This window comes from Stomoxys calcitrans, chromosome 1 (genome assembly GCF_963082655.1).
Source record: "Stomoxys calcitrans chromosome 1, idStoCalc2.1, whole genome shotgun sequence".
Taxonomy (NCBI): Eukaryota; Metazoa; Arthropoda; class Insecta; order Diptera; family Muscidae; genus Stomoxys; species Stomoxys calcitrans.
In genome coordinates, this window is record NC_081552.1 from 101,085,434 (window position 1) to 101,106,814 (window position 21,381).

At 42.4% G+C, this 21,381-nt stretch overlaps 1 protein-coding gene across 1 annotated transcript; it reads left to right on the plus strand.

Annotated features, from left to right (window-relative positions):
• Nucleotides 1–5,478: 5,478 nt before the first annotated feature.
• LOC131994366 (uncharacterized) lies at nucleotides 5,479–21,003 on the plus strand. Its single transcript, XM_059361298.1, has 2 exons — nucleotides 5,479–5,568; nucleotides 19,049–21,003. The coding sequence occupies exon 2, from the start codon at nucleotides 19,557–19,559 to the stop codon at nucleotides 20,553–20,555; it is 999 nt and encodes a 332-aa protein (XP_059217281.1). The 5' UTR covers nucleotides 5,479–5,568; nucleotides 19,049–19,556; the 3' UTR covers nucleotides 20,556–21,003.
• Nucleotides 21,004–21,381: the final 378 nt, after the last annotated feature.

Sequence of the window (21,381 nt, forward strand, 5' to 3'; positions counted from 1 at the left end):
TAAGATTAAAATCTCTTTTTTCAGGTTTAACTTTTTCATATTTAGGTTACAAATTCAAGTTTCAATGTTCGTTTGGCACACAATTAACCATCAATAAAAACACAAGCATTAGCATCTCTTTCTTCTTCTTTAAAAGTGTTGGTTAGGTCATACTACAAGGCATATGCCTGGCTTTAGTTTCACAACAACAAAAAACACTCGATTTCACTCGATTCCACACGTCCAACCAGCTTCAATGTTCAAATCCAAGAGATCGGAAAAAGACCAGGAAATCGGCCATTTCCCAAAATTTCCTGTCATGGCCATTATATTTTCCCTTTTTCTTTTTATTTTCCATATTTGTCCCCAAGCGACCTGACATGCCTAAGCTTCAATATGCGGCCAGCTGTTTCAGCCGTGTTGCCAATTCAATAAATATTATGTCATTCACAATAGTGACAATCCCATGAGCAAAGGGGGGTGACCACTGTTGGAAACGGGTGACCACTGTTGGAAACATTGGTTTGTTGTCAAATTTCGAATAGAATACCAACCCTTTTTCAATGATTAAGCGTGGTATGCACCTCTGGCATATCGTAAACGAAATTTTCGTTACTGATATCATTACCAAAATTTCCCTTTCAGGTACGCAGCTAAAATTAAATTTTCTTTGCGTAAAGGCCGGTACTATATTCGGGTTTCGCTTGAAACTCCATATAAAAATAATTAACGGAAAATTTTGCCGAAATGTGTTCGTTTCGTCATAACTTGTTTTTTCATCTAGGGATAATTTACATTTCGGGACGCCCATTGGGAGCACAACCGCAGTCGCTGTGCAACAAGTCATTTTCTTACGTAAAATAAACGCGACCGTCAAACTTCTAATTTTAAATGGGTGTTTGTTAATGTTAGCGATGTTCCTCACATGTATTTACTCTCGTTGGAAAAAAATAAAGTGTTTGTGGATGCATACATAAGAAAGTATTTTTTAAATATAAATAAATATGCTCGAAAGAAAAATAAATATTTCTTGTACAACAAGCAACTCAATCAATCTGTACGAAATAAAAATGTTTGTGAAAGAATGTGTTGTGCCGTTGGTCTGCAATTACAAAAACAATATTTGAGTAAAAGTGGAAGATGCTGACATAGGCTTTGGAAAGTTGTGCTTATTTCCGGGCTTATAACTGGAAATACTACAAAATCTAATTATTTTAACAAATAAATGCTGAATTTATCTCTTTTTAAATTTTTTTGTTTTTCATTATATACTAATTACGAAGGGATGGGTTTTAGTTGAAATTACAAAAACATACTTGTCGTTTGAGGGCAACCCTGCTCGACGGTAACCCTGTTGTTGCAAAATGCTGGTGCAACTGTCAGCAATGAAGTACAATGGCTGAAATATCCCAAGCCAATTTGCAACATATCTTCATTTTGTTTATTGTTTTTGTTTATTTTTAAGCCAATTTTTTTGTATAAATAGGCCCTTCTGGCAAATACTTGTTCTTTTCTATTCGTGATACCAAAAAAACATGTAAGTCGTGCTTTGCATTTTTTGTTGTAATTTTTATTGAACTTGTTAAAGTTTTAAAGTGTTAAATGTAAATTTTAACTTGAATCTTTATTTATTAATAGTGAATAAACAACACATTAACGTAACCTCACACCTTAAACACACACACACACATCAAATGTACAACCCTTATATTTAAAATACAAAACACATATCAAGCAAAATAAATATATCCAGCAGTTTCATCATTTCAAACATAAAGCCATACTTCAGTTTATTATTTTGGAAGGCCAACTGGTGTGAGACGTTTATTCATCGGTTCACGAAGAAAAGAAAAGCAACAATTTTATTCAATGTTTAAAGTCATTTTGTGTTATATGTTTGGCGGCAAGTAAACAACGTTAAAAAAAAGCCGTGGACGGACGGACATTTTGTGTTATTTTTAATGCAAAATTTATTTTGAAGAAGCCAGCCCTCAAATTTTTGCCAAATTTTGCATTAAAATCAAGCCAGCCTTTTGTGTGAATTGTGTTACTTACCTTTGTGATCGAGATTCAGCCAAGTTTATGTCCAATTGTCAAGATCAGCCAAGAAGAACAAGCAGCAGAAGCACAAAAGGAACCCCGCCAGCCCGATATCAGCAATACGTCAGCGAAATGTCTGTCAACCACTCACCAAAGTCAGATACGCCAGCAAAAAGCCAACAAAAACAGCCACAGCTACAGCCAATGGACGGTACTACTCATGTCAATACGATTAATCCGCCTTCTCAATTACAGCACCAGAAAACTGCAGCCAATTCACCAGCCGGGACATCAAAACCTGTAAATGAAGTCGGTGAGTTCATGAAGCAAATGAGAGTGCAAATGGAGCAGATGCAGCGTCAAATGCAGGTAATGCAAAGTGAGTACATTGCATCAACGAAGAAGATGCAAGCACAACTTGTTAATACTGCCAAACAAGTGGAAACGCAGTTAGCCAATCAAATGATGTCGACGTCGCTGTCCGCATTACCTACATCGACGCTGCCACAGCCGCCATCAAATATGCCAGAATCAATACTGCCAACATCTCAGCCATCACTGCCACCACCAAATCAGTCACAATATCAGCCGCCACAGAATTTTCTACAACAGCCGCCACAACTGTCGCCTCTACAACATCAAGTTTATCAGCCAACGCCACAATATCCGCCGCCATCACGGTCTATAAATTCGGATATGTCTGTCCACAATTCGTATCCACAAAGTTTTATATCTGTTCCACACAAGAAAATTTATCCTCTTCCCACATTTTCAGGTCTTCCAGAAGAATGGCAAACCTTTTATGAAGCGTACGAAAGCACCACAGCCGAATTTGGATATAACAGCCTCCACAACATTATGCGCCTCAGAGATGCTATCAAGGGTCGAGCCAGAAAAACCGTCGAATCGCTGCTAGGTAATTCTGCCAACGTCGACACCATTATACGAACGCTGCTTGAAACCTTTGGTCGTCCGGAACAGCTGATTAGAAGCCAAATTGAAAAGGTTCGTGCCATTCCACCTTTAGCCAATGACAACCTGGAAGCCCTGGTAAACTTCGCCAACAAAATCTCGAACATGGCCACATTTGTCAAGAACGTGAAGGGAGATCACCATCTTTCCAACCCTTCATTGTTGAGCGAACTGGTCGCTAAACTTTCCACAAGCCGCCAAATGCAGTGGGCCGAAAAATGCCTCCAATTACAACAACCAGCCACCATAGTTGACTTTGCAGAATGGCTATCAGTACTGCGTCGCCTGGCCAATATCGTCCATGACAACTTGCGGTCAACTTCGACCAATGCCGCATCAACCGCCGCCATTTTGCTGCTACTGCACCGCCACCAAACCGAAAATACGTCAACGTCACTGTCAGCCAATGTCCAGTATGTAAGGGTGAGTGCACTAACATAAAACACTGTACAGAATTTTTAAACATGTCCATCGACAAAAGATGGAACACTATAAAAGGGCTCAAATTTGTTTTTGTTGTTTAAAACGTGGACATCAAGTTAAATTTTGCCACACAAAACGCCGTTGTGGCGTTAATGATTGCCCAAAGCCACACAACAATTTATTGCACAGTACACTTTCACAATCACAACCGGAGCCAGCGACCGAGCCAACTTATTTGTCCACGACGGGTGGGACACAAAATAACCGCACGGTCACGTCCGAAGCACAACGACCACAAACCGAAAGACGAAATTGCCATGCAGCTCATTCTCACATTTGATGTGGAGACCCTTGGAACCAAAATACCCGTGAAACCTATAAAATCCAAAGAAGATGAGAGAGCAATGGGCATATTGGAAACAAACACAAAGCAAGTAAATGGCCGATATGAATGTTCGTTGTTGTGGAGAGAAGATGTGAGACCGATCCCTGACTCATACAACATGGCTTTGAATCGTTTGTACTCTGTGGAACGTAAGATGGCAAAAGACAGTGAGTATAAAATGGAATATTGCGATAAAATAGCAGATTATGTTAAAAAAGGATATTGCCGTAAATTATCGGATGAAGAAAAATCTATAATGCGCGAACGGACATTTTATTTGCCCCATTTTGGTGTAATAAATCCAAATAAAAAAGGAATTCGGCTGGTTTTTGATGCGGCGGCCGAGGTTATGAACTTCTCATTAAACAAAGCCATACTTCCTGGTCCTGACATTAATAACTCATTAATTTCAATTCTTTTTAAATTTAGAGAATCCCCCATTGCTGTATGTGGTGACATACAAGAGATGTTTCACCAGATCGCCATTGCCAGGAAAGACCAAGATAGCCAAAGATTTCTGTGGAGAGATGGCAATCCTGATCAGCCTGTGGACACTTATGTTATGGAAAGGCTTATTTTTGGAGCCACCTGTTCACCAACCATTGCCCAATATGTCAAGAATAAAAATGCGACAAAATACATCGAAAAGTCACCAAGAGCCGTCCATGGTATCATCGAACGTCATTATGTGGATGATTGTCGATTGTTTCGAAACTGAAGATGAAGCCCTTAATGTTGTTCGCGAAGTGGTAAGGATCCATAAATCCGGTGGTTTCCATCTTCGCAACATAATATCCAACAGTGAACGAGTGGCAATACTATGTGGTAATAATCCTGGCAATGGCGAGAACAGTGGCAACTTTCTTTTTAATGACAGCATAGAACGGGTACTCGGTATTCATTGGGCACCAAAGACAGATGATTTTTGTTTTCATTTGCGTTTGGCCAAAGTGGACAAAAATATATTAAATTTTATAAAGGTGCCAACAAAAAGGGAGATGCTCGGCCTAAATATGTCCGTATACGACCCATACGGATTCCTGTGCGACTTTATGGTGACGTCAAAGGTGCTAATGCAGAAGGTCTGGAAATGTGGGGTAAGTTGGGACGAGCAATTGCCGTCAGAAATTTATAGCCAGTGGAAGTACTGGTTGGAGCAGTTATCGAGATTGGTGGAATTTAAGATTCCAAGATGTTACGCCGGTGGTTTTAGCAGCAGCAATGTTGATCTACATGTCTTTGTGGATGCAAGCGAAGAGGCTATGGCAGTTGTGGCATATTGGAGAGTGGTAAGTGTCAGTGGTGTTAAAGTGATGTTTGTAATGGGCAAAACAAGCTGTGCCCCGACACGGTATCACACAATACCAAAACTGGAATTGCAAGCTGCTGTAATGGGCGTTCGAATGAAAGAGGCCATATTAAAAAACCATTCGTGCTGTGTTAATAATGTTTTCTTTTGATCACATTCTTTTACGGTGATACAGTGGATTCGGTCAGATCACCGAAAATACAAGCAATATGTGGCAAATCGTGTGGCTGAGATATTGGACGGCAGCAGCATTGAACAATGGAGGTGGTGCCCTGGTAACGAGAACACTGCAGACGAAGGAACTCGCTCAAAACTGTTCAAGCCATATGAACCCGAAGGACGTTGGAAAAATGGACCAACGTTTTTGCGGAAGGCGGAATCGTATTGGCCGAGTGAGGTGCACAATCAAACGAAAAAGGATGAAAGTGGCTCAGAACTGCGATCCAAGCACAGAGTTCTGGTGGCTCAGAAGGTATGTTGGTGCATTCCAAATATTGATAATTTTTCCAATTTGTCGTGCTCCCGAAGGAACCCTGCTTTGCTTGGAGGGGAGGAAATGAACTGACGGGCGCTGGCTGCTGGCGTTCGAGCACCGGCTGTGGCTCAGTCGAAAAGGGCGCGGTTCTTGCCAGTTCACCTCCTCCAAAGCAGGTGACAAAAAACAAAAATCAACCAGCTGATGGAGGGACACTGATACCTACACAACAACCATGAACAATACTAGACAGACACACACTACCATGTTGACACCACTTAGCATTCAGCTGGTGTCAGGACGCACCCTCCCCACCATGGTGCCCTCTTGCGTCATAATCTATGAGGACACCCCAAATACACCTGTTTGTCCTGGACCGGTAAGTTTGAGCTACCCTTTTTCTTACCTGCTTTTTAGCCTTCCATATTCATTAAATAATTAGAACAGGAAATACTTCGAAATAACGTTATAAACTTCAAGTTTTGGCTTTATTGCATTTCTGCTGTAACTAGAATCTAACAAATTTATAACTATGATTAAATAGGTAAGCGCAAATAAAAAAAAAACAAAGAGGAAAACCAAATAAAGCAATTCTGAAATTCAATTTAAAAGAATGAGTTAATTCAAAATTTCATGTTTTAAATTCATAATTCGAAATGGATGCCGGAAAAATAAAAGGAAAATTTCTCAGTTTAACAATAATTTAATTCTTGCTTCTTCTTCCAGGAATATGGGTCATCGAGTCTTCCTCGGATCTGGCCTATGGATGGCTATTAATGTTGAAGCTGGTTTCGTCTAGCTTCGGTGCTTGCCTTGGAGCGTCGTCAACCCTGCTTGCCGTTTACCCTATTTCCTGTCCGTCCGTCTGATAATGGTAAGTATCATGTGGGTATAGTCTTATGTAGCTATTTCTTTAAATAAAAGTTATGTTCTTGCAGGATTTACTGGGGTCGTGCCTCTACAGAGCGGACATCAATGTGGGAGCAATGGCTCGTAAGTGTCTCTATGTAAAATACTTCCTGGCCTAGGGTGAGCTCATCCTAACACTGAAAGTTCGCCTCCTAAGTTCTGGCGATGTTTTAAATAAGAACCTGATGTCTGTTCTGTCTCAAACCTTAATTAATTACTGCTTTTCTTTTATATTAAACCTTTATTTTAAGAGTATGTGGTCCAGTATCTGTCTGTCCGTCCGTGCACGTCAATCGTATTGTCTTGTTTCAAGTATGGAAATGGGATTCGAAAGTGGGTACCTTGGGCGTTGTCGGCTGACCAACGCCGTGTTGCTATCGCCTGACTGGCTGATATTCCAACGTTGGGACAGTGGAGGTGGAGTTTATGTCTGGGTGAGTATTTATTGATTTTCTTTTATTTTATTCTTTGCAGGTAACTTTATTTTCTTTTCAGGTTAATCTTTCCCCCTTTTTATTTTCAGGGATTACTTTCTTTTCAGGTTTTCAACGTTTCTTTGCAGGTTTTCTTTTGCAATTTAAAACAATTTTTAATAATTTTTAGTTATTTCATTTTTCTCACGAATTTCAGAGTTTTTCAATACTTTTTCTCAATATTTCCTTTTCAGATTTTTAAATCTTTTTGTTTCAGGTTTTAAATGTCTTCTTTTTCTTCTCTTAATGTTCGTTCAATTTGCCTTTAGATTTACAAAATTTTTTTAATTATTAGATTTCTTTCATTTCAGTTTCTTTTATTTCAAATTCACAATCATTTAACAATTTCCTTGTAGATTTAGCTGTCTTTGTTTGTAGATTATTGCCATTCTATTTAGCTTTAAGTTCATTACATTTTACTTTGCTTGTTTGGTAGCCCAGGCAAGATTATTAAATAAAAAAAACACTATTTCACCGCGGTTTCTCTGTCTTTTTATTTTTTTTTATTCTTGGGCTTTCACTCCACCTCCGGTAGCTTCGCTGTCCAAATCCAAAAAGAACGCTTCATCTTGGGGACTCTAGCCAGCTTGGCTTTGGTTGGTCTCCATCATGAAGTTGGTCTTCCAGCCGGCACCAACAAAACATATGGGGGCAGCCATAATAACAGGTTGGTGTCAGCTGGTTGTCTCCCTCTCCTTGATGAGGGCCAACCATAGCCAGTAGGTGTCGCTGGAGTAAGGCAAGTTACAACCAGGTGGCGCTGTAGTGCCATTATTCGGCGCACACCACAAACCCCACCATCCTGCCGATATTCCTATCAACGGATGGGAGGGAAAAAGTGCGGTTCCCAGTGGATTCCTGTTATCTACAATCCCGGTGGGTTGAAACTGCAACCTCTACCCTGACTAAGCATTGCAATCCCTACCTTTACGGCGCTATCGAAAAGGAAAATCGCACGGAACTGTCGTTCAACCACCTGTAGCAACCAAAACATCTCTTTCCGGTGGTATTCATCAATAAAAATGATCCGACCCATCTTCTCGGACTCCTTATATGAAATTCTAGCATCCCATGCCGTTTACAACCGTTGTTTTCTAAATTAAATAACCAGAACCCATGACCTAAAGTGTATACGCCCCATTATGGCGACAAATTTGCCGCCTGTCAAAAAGCGTCTGCCGCTTTCATTGTGAACAGCGCGGGCTACGTTATGAATGGCAGCACCCATTTACGCCGTTCATTTTACTGACTGGCCCCTGTCATTCATAATTAAATAAAATAAAAAAAACCCAACACAACACGGACCGGCTGCTGATCCACAAATTAAAATGGAAAAAGGTAAGTATTTAGTGACCCCAAGAAAACGAAAGTGATAGTGAAAAATTAAAAAAAAAACAAATTAACATTTCCTGACACCTCCGTGCGGTGTGCAAAAAAGGAAAAACATAAAATTTCCTATTTGTAATTTGCATAAAGAAATGCTATGTGCGTGTGTGTGAGTGTTTTTACATGAATGGGCCCATTCCCCTAAATGTGCCATACAAAAAGGAAAAAAAAAACCCGAGTAGAACCAAAATAAAAAGGCAGTCAAAGTGCACACTAGACGTAAGTAAAAAAACTGGCCACCACGTGTAACCTCAAAAAAAAAAAAAAATTGAAGCCAACGCCAACGTGTCCACAAAAAAAACGGTTCCTGGCACCGCTTGGGTATATTCGTCTACGTATGAAATTATGAAAACGGGTGTACTATCACAATGATCGTATGGTGTTACGGTGATCTTATTAGTGTATGCGTAAGACCGGTTAAATTCTCAATGGAGGTGGGGGGCGGGAAGGAAACCCCTCTGTATAAGCGAACTAAGCAAACAGAAAAATGGTTAAACGTGAGTTGAAAAGGAAATAAAACATACTGTGTGCTTATTCTTCTTCCCATGTAACTGGGAGGGAAACCCAGGCGATCAACTAAAACCGTGTCTGACTGTAGAATCCAAACAATTAACAGTGCCAGTGCAAACTAAAACTGCTATCACACTTCATGTCCTCTTCGTATCCCAAATCTAAAGCGTTGAGGCGTAAAAATAATCCAAAGTTGTGGAAAAGCTGGTTAAATCGTAAATTGTGCCCCCAACACAATCTGGAGTCTGCCCTCATCCGACTGTGTGCAACTTCATCAAATTCAATATAACGAGGTGGACAGCCAATTACATATAGTGTGCTATCAGCCTAACGCCAAATACCTTAAGACAAAGATCCAACTACACTCAATGTGACTTATGGCCCCAACGCAAACAAAACACCCAAATGCGCTAAAAACTAATTTGCTTCAATCGCGGGAGAATATCTCCAAAACAACTTAAACAACATTCTATCGCAACTTCTCGTCTTAGCCGAAGGTCAATAACCTTTTCTCTTGTTGTTTAATTTCAGCCTAGATGGGGACTAGTTAGCCGGAGAGGAGCCCGAAGGAACCAATGGAAGCGGTATGGGATCAAACAGGTGAGTATTCGTTCCAACCCTAACCTATAGCGGCCTTGTACTAAAAATATCGTCTTGATTTTAGGTTCCTCACACACCACAGCTCTGGCATGTCAACCGAGGCGGCAGCATACCATACAGATGCTGGACGAATGGATAGAGTTGGCTCGTGGAAGCCCCCAGGTAAGTCCACGTCATCCCACATAGGTCCTAGTCGCACTACACTCCGAGAAACCCGTGAAGGTGGAATTACATAGCTCGCGCAGCACGTATGTGTACCTATGCGAACTTATTCGCTCGAATGCGTTCTTTTGGTTGAGTTACATAACAAGCGCTTTCTGCTGTGCACGAATTTCTAAACATTAGTTTAACTTTGTAATTTCCAAAATTAATTTCAATGGAAATTGTCAACAATGTAATAGTATTTCAGTGAAAGAATTTTCCTAATTTACGTGCTTCAAAATTATTTGTCAACACTAAACTATTTAAATCATATGCTTTGCGCATTGAAACACGTTCCAAGCTGAGAGTTGGTTAACTGAATCCGTCAGATGCGGGCGTGCATTGGTTGTGTTACTCACACAATACAAACCAATCTACTTCAATATTTCCTGATACTCCCGCATAAGTACGCAGTAGCCCCGCGGATGCCATGTAACTCCCTTTAGTTACCACAGCAATAGAAAGTCATCTAATAATGGGCAGTAGTGATGTTTTTGCAAAGATCGCAAACATCCACTGCGGTTTTCTTGAATGCGAAAAGTTGAAACTGCCTTAAAATATCATTAATACCCAAAAAAAAAATAGATGAACGGTTTTCCTCTCACATTTTTCTCAATTTCCACTTGAATGCGGAACGGAGAACCAAACAGAAGGGAAAATGTATATTGCTGTCGTAGCAGTGTGTTGTACACTGAGGAAAGTATATCCTCCATGCCAACTTAAACAACCTACTATAAGGGCCCTTGGGCAGAAAGCGACAGCAAAATTGATTTTGCATAAAAAAATGAAGAAATAAATAAATTAAATTTGAACAATCTGTACAAAGCACCAACTAGAAAAGCAGAAAAAGGAACACTCACTGCCTTTCCTACTTCTGGCAGTAGGTGAAACATATTGCCTGACCTAAAGACAAATTTATGGGGCAAAGCAATAGTCTTACAAAGTTTCGAGTGTAAAAACTAGAGTGATCAGTTCAGTTTTTGAAAACCGGGTTTTCAGTTGTTCTTTTTTTTTTTTTCTTTTTTTTTTTTGACGTTATAAACTTCAAACTTTCAAAACCTCTTAAACGTAGGATTTTATTCAGGTCTTATATCTCTTCGTGCACACATCCAAAAGATGAAACCGACCACCACCAACCAGAACAATATCCAGAGCCACCGATACCGGATACGATAACCCATCAGATACACCGCGGTGAATCTTGATACTTGTTCTCCCCCCTCTCTGACTCAGCTTCGATACATACCGATAGCTCCGAGGCCTTGTTTATCACAGCTCACGATCCCGTGGCATAGTCCAGACGGATACTTAAGCATCAGCAGCAATGCGATGTTTAGCGAGATGAGCTGAACCTTGCGCCAACGACAGACATACTTGTCTTATCCCATAAATGTATACATTCCCGCTCGAGTCAGACAGCGGGGAGCTTCCCGTCGTAATCTTGTTTTGGAATCTCTGAAGACTGCTCTGGTGGCAGGTGTTAGGTGAAATCTCGCGGATGGGTCTTGGGCTTCCAGACCTCCTGTTCCTCACTTAAAAAAAGGTGTTCTATTGTTTTAGGTCCTTGGCGTGATAAACGCCAATTAGTTTACCCCTAGTATCCTCTATCTCATAAAGGCATCTTCCTATTGAGCGCACTATTCTGCACTTCAAGTATTTTCTGTTCAGCTTCGCATTAATATTCTTGCTGAAATCGCTTAACTGGTGGTTTCGGCGATAAACTTCTTGGCCGGGGAAAAATTTAACTACTCTGGCTCTCGTGTTGTACTTCTTGGCCCTACCTAGATAGCTCTTTGCCATGTTCTTCCTGAGCTGTTCCCTGATTAACTCTAACTGCGTAGCTTTGGGTAAAGCCGTATATTCTGGGTCTTTCAGTGCGTCCAGCTGGCGAGCCAATCTGTAGACACTTCCGTGTGTCACCATATTAGTCCCGAACAAAGCAAAGTAGGGTGTCATTCCGGTGGAAGCGTGTACAGATGACCGAAGCGCGCATTCGATAGCCGTCAGGTTCTGGTCCCAGTCGCGTTGGTCATCTTTTAAATAGGATCTTATTGCCGCCAAGATGGACTGGTTGACTCGCTCTGAAGCATTAGCTTGGGGCGAGTACAAACCAGTCTTGAAATGTCTCACGCCGAAGGCGTCAAGGAATGTAGAAAAATCATTTCCGGTGAACTGTTTCCCGTTATCGGACATAAGTGTCTCGGGCACCCCGAACTTATGAAAAACCTCTCCTGTTAAGAACTTGATGACGTTGCGAGATGTAGCTTTCGCCATGGGCTTTAGGAGCACATACTTCGATAGGTGATCTAAGACAATAAATATAAATGAATTCCCCGATTTAGATCGGACATATGGGCCCAGGAAATCGACATAGATCTTCTGGAAAGGCCGATCGATCTTCACCTCTTCACCTATAGGCTGTTGCATGTTCTGGTAGTTAGGCTTTGACTCCTTGCAGGTGTGACATCTTTGTATGTAGGCTCTGACTTGGGCACTCATATTTGGCCAATAATATAACTGTTTCAACCGCTTCAGCGTCTTGTGGAATCCTCCATGCGCTGAAGAAGGCGGGTTGTGGGCCTTAGTAATGGTCTCGGTTGTCAATTCTTCGGGCACCCAAAGTTTCCAAGCAAACTCCTCGGACGGCAAGTCTACCGCCACCGGAATTGTCCTTTTGTAAATCCGACCCTCTTTCACTCTTAAGTCTGGGAAGGCTTCTCCGTTTTCCTCTATTACGCGAATTTTCTCCAAGTAATTGTCAGCCTTGAACTCAGGTGCTTCCAAATCCACTGCACTGCTGAACTCCAGCTCGTCCATGTTGTACCTTGAGAGAGTGTCTGGCACTACATTTTGACTCCCACGTCTATGCTCTATGTCGAAGCTATGCCCTTGAAGCAGTAAACTCCACCGAGCCAATCGTCCACTCAACTCCTTATTGGACATTAGCCACTTCAAGGAGGAATGGTCTGTTATTACTGTAAAGGGCATAAGTTCGACATAGGGCCTGAACTTCTTAAGAGCCACCACTACTGCCAGGCACTCTCGCTCCGTAACGGAGTAGTTTCTTTGGGCCGAAGTCAGCTTTTTGGACACGTATGCGATCGGATGTTCTCCACCCTCTTCATCCTTCTGGAACAACACCCCGCCTACGCCAACATCCGAGGCGTCACATTGTATGTAAAAGTGTTTGTCAAAATCCGGGTGCTTTAATACTGGGCTTTTCGTTAGGGCTTCCTTTAATCGGCAAAAAGCCACTTTGGCTGCGTCACCAAACTCAAATGTCTTGCCTTTCTTCAGGGTGTTAAATATCGGCTCTGCGATTGTAGCGTAGTCCGCAATGAACCTGCGGTACCATCCGGTCATACCGGTGAAACTTCGCACCTGTTTGGCGCTCTTGGGGTAATCAAAATCCATAATCGCCGAAATTTTTCCTGGGTCCGGTCTTAATTTGCCTTCACCCACAATGTACCCAAGGTAGCGCAACTCCCGAAAGCAAAACTTCGACTTTGCGACGTTTATGGTCAGGCCGGCGTTCGTCAACAAATCCGCGACTTGCCGGAGAAGGACTAGATGAGTTTCAAAGTCGGGGGCGACTATCAGCAAGTCGTCCAAATAAACGAATACCCTTTCACGGAGATGCGCTGGAATCACCTTATCCATCAACCGGCATAGCCTCTGGGCTGCGTTGCACAGCCCAAAAGGCATGACTGTAAAATGGTATAAGGGTCTTCCGGGAACCGTAAAGGCAGTTTTCTCTCGGCTCTTTATATCGAGTGGGATTTGCCAGAAGGCATCCTTCAGGTCCACACTCGATATAAAATGTGTATCCCCAAGCCGGCTAAGCAATCCCTCAATGTTTGGGAGCGGATAAGCATCCTTGACAGTGAGGACATTGAGCTTTCGCGCATCCAGGCATAATCTGTTCTTGACGCCCTTTCGGACCAAGGTTACAGGATTATTCCACGGACTTTGGCTAGGCTCAATGACCCCCATGTCAAGCATTCTGTCCAGCTCGGCAAACATTAAGCGTTGCACAGCTGGAGAAACGGGGTAGTGCCTTTGCTTCACTGGTTCCGCATCTGCCGTGTCAATGGTATGCATTTCTAGGGACGTCTTGCCTAAGCCCCGAACCTCAAAAGATGGAAAAAGGCTAATGATATCGGCGAGCCTTCTGTCCTCCTCAACGCTAAGACGATGACGGGATGGATCATTTGTGTCTTCCTCTTCTTCGTCACCAAGAGAAAGACTTTCCACACTAGCCAAAAGATTGAAGGCCTTCATAAAGTCGACACCCAAATACAAGGCTTTACTCAAAGCAGGGACTAAAAAGAAATCAATTTCCTTTTCTAATTTCTTAACTCTAACCTTCAGCCTAATCCGGCCCAGTACCTCTAAGGGTGTACCGTCTGCCGTGTGAACTGCGGCGCTATACGCGTAGATTGGAACTCCAGCTCTTTCTACTCTACCTAGACAATCTTTGCCCAAGCAACTAACTGTGGCTCCGCTGTCCAAGAGCCCCTCAACTTCCTCATCGCCAATCTTAATACGCATGTATAGCCTGGTGTCTTCCCCCTCATACAATCGGGCTGCCGCTATTTCCTTCCTAAGCCTTTTTCGGTCTAAGTATCTGTTTCTTGCCCTTTCGACTTTCTTGCTAATCTTCCGGCTTTCGGGTATGCTAAAGATTCTATTTCGAGCTTTTTGATACTCCTCCATTCTACTACTCCAAGGTTTTAATTCTCTAATCTTACAACTATTCTTGAATTCATTATTTACTTCATTGCTTAAACTATTTTCACCTTCACCCTCATCTAAATCGATGATATCCTTATTCCTACTTAAAATAGTTATTTTGACGCTCTCCTCTTGCAATTCGGAGGAGACATTAACTACTAGGGGTTCGCAAAGTGCGGGCGCGTCTCCCCCTTCGTCGTGCCCGTCTGTCGGTTTCCCTTGCACCTAGGACAGTTTGGTTTTACCACATTCTCCAAACCACAACCATAGCAAAACAAACTCCTTGTGGTTGATCTGCAATCCATGAAACCGTGGCCCTTTTCTCTGCAATTCCAGCAGATATAATTGTTTTGCCTTGATATAGCTTCCACCTCAAGCTCAGCGTCTCTTTCTTCATATTCTAACTCACTCACTCGAGGAGCAAACTGTTGCCGATGCGCCATGGCCGCCTGCCTTTGGTTAGTTAGCAGAAGCTCTGCTTTGCGGCATTCCTCTCTAAAATGTTGTAGGCCAAACATGCGTATAGGGAAAACCAGGGCTGCTAATGATGATTTCAGATTCCCCTTCATCATTTCTACCAGCATTTGCTCTTGTAGAGGCTCTCGCTGCTGGTTCCGCAATCGTAGCACGGCGTTGTAAAAATCTTCGAACGACTCATGCGGTGCCTGTCGACGATCCATCATTTTCCGCTGCACGTCAAAATCGCTTTCGAATTTGCGGAACTGGCTGAGAAAGGCCTCTTTCAAATCAGGGAAGCTATTGATGCGTCCTAGTCTTCGCTGCATCCAGTACCAGTCTTCAGCAGGGCCATCCAAGAGCTGGGGAAACTTTACCAGCACTTCATCCCAATCACATGCAAAATCTTGACGGAGCTGCTCGAGCCGGAACATAAAATCTTCGGCCGTTATCGATTTTCCATCGAACTTCAGCCTCCATTTCTCTATGTCCACTTTCCTGGGGCTTGCGCGCCTTGGCGCGTGTGGATACTCAGGTGCTTGGAATCGACCGGGAGACATATGAGCTGCTGCTGGATGTGACTGGATTGGTGGCTGGCTATACCGGTAATCTCCACCATATTCCATTTCAGCTGCTGGTTGTCCTCGCTGGTGAGCTGAAAACACTGGCCATTGACTTTCTGCCGCTGTGCCATATTGGCGTTGTTGCCCTGGCTGGACGCTTTGTGGATGTGGCGTTATCTGACAGGCTTGCCTTGCATGACCTACAGGTGGTAGATGCGGTCTTTCTGTGTGGACTAACTGCGTTGCCGCCAGTCCGATTGGTTGTTGATCACTCGCCTGTATTTCTCGGTTCGCTCGCTGGTCAAAACCCTGCATGGTAGGACCTCGGGTTCCTTCCAATGTTTGATGGACCAACTGCGGAACTAACAACCGCAGCCTTTCATCCAAAAGCCTTACAAGCTCCATCTGCCCAACACCAATTGCCGAGTTTATAATTGCGTTGAGCTGCGCGTCTGCTTGGCTCTCTTGACCCACAGTGGCGTGCTCTTGACCAGTTCCTGCTTGGTCTCCCTGTTCTCGTCGTTCCCGCTGGATTGTTCGCGCTGTTATGCTGCTGAAATTCGGTGTTTCAGGAGTTGACTGACCCAAAGAAGAGCCAGAGGTGTTCGTTTCGGATGGAGCTGGAGTCGCCACCGCGGAAGTTACTATCATGGGAGCCATGGCTGTTGTGGTTGACACCGTTGCTGACGGGACCGTCGTGGTTATGGTTGTTGTTGTTGCCATCGCTTCACCGTTTGCAAGAGTAGTTGCGCTCGAATAACTATTCGCTCTTGTATCCACCATCTAATCCTAAATGTTACTTCAAAAATTACAATTAAATAAATTCTCTGCTTCTTTAAATTCCTACAGGTAATCGGATTACCAGATCCTGCAAAAACTATGTGTTACTAACAACAATTCAATTTATAAAGAAAAATGGTAGCTCCACCTCATATCATCCAGGACAAACAAAAAAACATGGTAGTATGTGCAAACAAACATAAAACAGAAATCTCCAAATAAATTCTGAATCTGTCTTCTTCTTATAGGTTAAAATCTCGGTATCAGGAAATTGAAAAGACTGGGTTTGTGTTTGCCAACAAACCAGCCTGTCGGCTAATCGGCGTGGAACAACGTCCCTACTTGCCGGACTCAACAGGAGAGACGGTCTATTGTCCTGAAGAGAGGACTGGCCAACACAAATTGGGCTATTGAAGTGCTATTGAATGAAATGGATGTTTCCTGTTCCATCCCTATGGCCACAAGGCTATGTCGAAGGCCATCCATACATACTGCCTACTACAGACTCAGTGTCGCACATAAGCAATGGGCAGGAAACTCTGTCACAATTATATCCTTCGCTTTCCTTGGGGCTTGCGACCAATGTTGTATTAAAACATTAACTGTCGAGACACACAAGTACACTCACAAAGGACACATCGTAACAGCCACTATATAAAAAATGAAACGGTCACCCGAATTCTCGGGCCCCATGTTGCGGGCGCCATTCTTGTCGTGCTCCCGAAGGAACCCTGCTTTGCTTGGAGGGGAGGAAATGAACTGACGGGCGCTGGCTGCTGGCGTTCGAGCACCGGCTGTGGCTCAGTCGAAAAGGGCGCGGTTCTTGCCAGTTCACCTCCTCCAAAGCAGGTGACAAAAAACAAAAATCAACCAGCTGATGGAGGGACACTGATACCTACACAACAACCATGAACAATACTAGACAGACACACACTACCATGTTGACACCACTTAGCATTCAGCTGGTGTCAGGACGCACCCTCCCCACCATGGTGCCCTCTTGCGTCATAATCTATGAGGACACCCCAAATACACCTGTTTGTCCTGGACCGGTAAGTTTGAGCTACCCTTTTTCTTACCTGCTTTTTAGCCTTCCATATTCATTAAATAATTAGAACAGGAAATACTTCGAAATAACGTTATAAACTTCAAGTTTTGGCTTTATTGCATTTCTGCTGTAACTAGAATCTAACAAATTTATAACTATGATTAAATAGGTAAGCGCAAATAAAAAAAAACAAAGAGGAAAACCAAATAAAGCAATTCTGAAATTCAATTTAAAAGAATGAGTTAATTCAAAATTTCATGTTTTAAATTCATAATTCGAAATGGATGCCGGAAAAATAAAAGGAAAATTTCTCAGTTTAACAATAATTTAATTCTTGCTTCTTCTTCCAGGAATATGGGTCATCGAGTCTTCCTCGGATCTGGCCTATGGATGGCTATTAATGTTGAAGCTGGTTTCGTCTAGCTTCGGTGCTTGCCTTGGAGCGTCGTCAACCCTGCTTGCCGTTTACCCTATTTCCTGTCCGTCCGTCTGATAATGGTAAGTATCATGTGGGTATAGTCTTATGTAGCTATTTCTTTAAATAAAAGTTATGTTCTTGCAGGATTTACTGGGGTCGTGCCTCTACAGAGCGGACATCAATGTGGGAGCAATGGCTCGTAAGTGTCTCTATGTAAAATACTTCCTGGCCTAGGGTGAGCTCATCCTAACACTGAAAGTTCGCCTCCTAAGTTCTGGCGATGTTTTAAATAAGAACCTGATGTCTGTTCTGTCTCAAACCTTAATTAATTACTGCTTTTCTTTTATATTAAACCTTTATTTTAAGAGTATGTGGTCCAGTATCTGTCTGTCCGTCCGTGCACGTCAATCGTATTGTCTTGTTTCAAGTATGGAAATGGGATTCGAAAGTGGGTACCTTGGGCGTTGTCGGCTGACCAACGCCGTGTTGCTATCGCCTGACTGGCTGATATTCCAACGTTGGGACAGTGGAGGTGGAGTTTATGTCTGGGTGAGTATTTATTGATTTTCTTTTATTTTATTCTTTGCAGGTAACTTTATTTTCTTTTCAGGTTAATCTTTCCCCCCTTTTTATTTTCAGGGATTACTTTCTTTTCAGGTTTTCAACGTTTCTTTGCAGGTTTTCTTTTGCAATTTAAAACAATTTTTAATAATTTTTAGTTATTTCATTTTTCTCACGAATTTCAGAGTTTTTCAATACTTTTTCTCAATATTTCCTTTTCAGATTTTTAAATCTTTTTGTTTCAGGTTTTAAATGTCTTCTTTTTCTTCTCTTAATGTTCGTTCAATTTGCCTTTAGATTTACAAAATTTTTTTAATTATTAGATTTCTTTCATTTCAGTTTCTTTTATTTCAAATTCACAATCATTTAACAATTTCCTTGTAGATTTAGCTGTCTTTGTTTGTAGATTATTGCCATTCTATTTAGCTTTAAGTTCATTACATTTTACTTTGCTTGTTTGGTAGCCCAGGCAAGATTATTAAATAAAAAAAACACTATTTCACCGCGGTTTCTCTGTCTTTTTATTTTTTTTTATTCTTGGGCTTTCACTCCACCTCCGGTAGCTTCGCTGTCCAAATCCAAAAAGAACGCTTCATCTTGGGGACTCTAGCCAGCTTGGCTTTGGTTGGTCTCCATCATGAAGTTGGTCTTCCAGCCGGCACCAACAAAACATATGGGGGCAGCCATAATAACAGGTTGGTGTCAGCTGGTTGTCTCCCTCTCCTTGATGAGGGCCAACCATAGCCAGTAGGTGTCGCTGGAGTAAGGCAAGTCACAACCAGGTGGCGCTGTAGTGCCATTATTCGGCGCACACCACAAATTACAGAAGGCTGAAACGGGCTATGGCATGGGTGTTCCGGTATGTGCAAAACATGAGGCGTAAAATCAAAGGTGAGGCGTTGTTCTTGTGTGATCTGTCCCTGGAAGAAGAAGAGAATGCCGTGTCTTATCTGTGCCGTCATGTGCAACGTCAACAATACGAAGACGAACTTGAGGACCTGAAAAAACAACACTCAGTGAGCCAAAGCAGCCAATTATTGTCGTTGAATCCCTTTGTTGGCCAAGATGGCTTAATTCGTGCGTCTGGGAGAATCCAAAATGCTGCCTTTTTGAATCTGGAAGCCAGGCAGCCCATAATTTTGCCGAAAAATCATCGGTTCACCAGGTTATTGGTTGAATTCTACCACAGAAAGTTCCTGCACATCAACACTGCCACTGCTATGAGCGAAATACGTCAAAAGTACTGAGTGCCATCACTGCGTCAACTATTAAATAGCATCCAGAGCCACTGTTCCGCCTGCAAACTTCGTCGAGCCAGGCCACGTCAACCCCAGATGTCTGCCTTACCGATGGAGAGGGTGACCCCATACGTTCGAGCCTTTACATACACAGGACTTGATTATTTTGGCCCAGTAAGTGTTGGAATCCGCCGTCAACGTGAGAAAAGGTGGGTTGCTCTTTTTACCTGCTTTACAACCCGTGCCATCCACCTGGAGATTGCCACAGACCTATCCAGCGATGCTTGCCTTATGTGTATCCGCAACTTCATTAATAGAAGAGGTGTCCCTGTATCCATAAGAAGCGACAACGGGACCAATTTTGTTGGCATAGCAAAGGAATTACAAGGTATTGATATGTTTTTGGATACTAATAGTCTCTCTTCAGGTTTGACGGCACTGGGCATCAAATGGATATTCAACACTCCGTTGAATCCAAGTGAAGGCGGCGTATGGGAACGGCTTGTGCAGTCCGTGAAGAAGGCATTGTACATCATGTTGAAGGAGCAGGCTCCAAAGCTCGAAACGCTCCAATCGTTTCTAATCGAAGCAGAGAACATCATCAATTCGAGACCCTTGACTCATCTACCTGTGACTCCCGAAGACCCGGAACCATTGACCCCGAATCATTTTCTGCTTGGGTGCACTAATTCAACCCAAACTCCGGCACCATATGAGCCCAGATTGATGTGTCTTCGAAAGCAGTGGCGTGTGGTGCAGAACTTAAAGAACGGCATGTGGCATCAATGGCTGCGTGAATATCTTCCTGAGCTGACGAGAAGGACGAAATGGTGTTTGCCATCACAACCGTTGGACGTGGGCTGCCTTGTTTTTATTTGTGACCCAGATCTTCCAAGAAGCCAATGGAAAAGAGGGCGTGTCATCGAGCTCCATCGCGGCAAAGATGGTGTAGCACGTTCAGCCGAAGTGCGCACAGATGTGGGTGTATACCGCCGTCCTGTTTCCAAGTTGGCCATACTAGACGTTGAAGACTCTGCTGGTGAAGGTGAAGCCTCCCCCTCTGGGTCAGTTCACGGGGGTGGGGATGTCGTTTGAGGGCAACCTTGCTCGACGGTAACCCTGTTGTTGCAAAATGCTGGTGCAACTGTCAGCAATGAAGTACAATGGCTGAAATATCCCAAGCCAATTTGCAACATATCTTCATTTTGTTTATTGTTTTTGTTTATTTTTAAGCCAATTTTTTGTATAAATAGGCCCTTCTGGCAAATACTTGTTCTTTTCTATTCGTATACCAAAAAAACATGTAAGTCGTGCTTTGCATTTTTTGTTGTAATTTTTATTGAACTTGTTAAAGTTTTAAAGTGTTAAATGTAAATTTTAACTTGAATCTTTATTTATTAATAGTGAATAAACAACACATTAACGTAACCTCACACCTTAAACACACACACACACATCAAATGTACAACCCTTATATTTAAAATACAAAACACATATCAAGCAAAATAAATATATCCAGCAGTTTCATCATTTCAAACATAAAGCCATACTTCAGTTTATTATTTTGGAAGGCCAACTGGTGTGAGACGTTTATTCATCGGTTCACGAAGAAAAGAAAAGCAACAATACTTGAATTTCAGTAAGACTCCTACACTCACATTTGTGTGTACACATGCTCATAAGCAGCTGATAAATTGTTTGATGCCGTATTATTTTTTATATGTAAATAGCAATATTTTGGTCAAAGAAACCAAAAAAATCAACCTTGTCAAACCACCGAAAGAACGATTTCGGAAATTTTTCCTTAAAAAAGAACGTAGTACCATCCTTAACAGGGTGACATAATAGGCATTGTTGAATTTTTTCTTGCAACTTCGCATGAAAATTTATGTTTTAATACCTCCATTTAACATGGGACAAA

What these genes read in the sequence shown, in the direction of transcription:
- LOC131994366 (XM_059361298.1), top strand. Translation starts at nt 19,557, where the DNA reads ATGTCTGCCTTACCGATGGAGAGGGTGACCCCATACGTTCGAGCCTTT.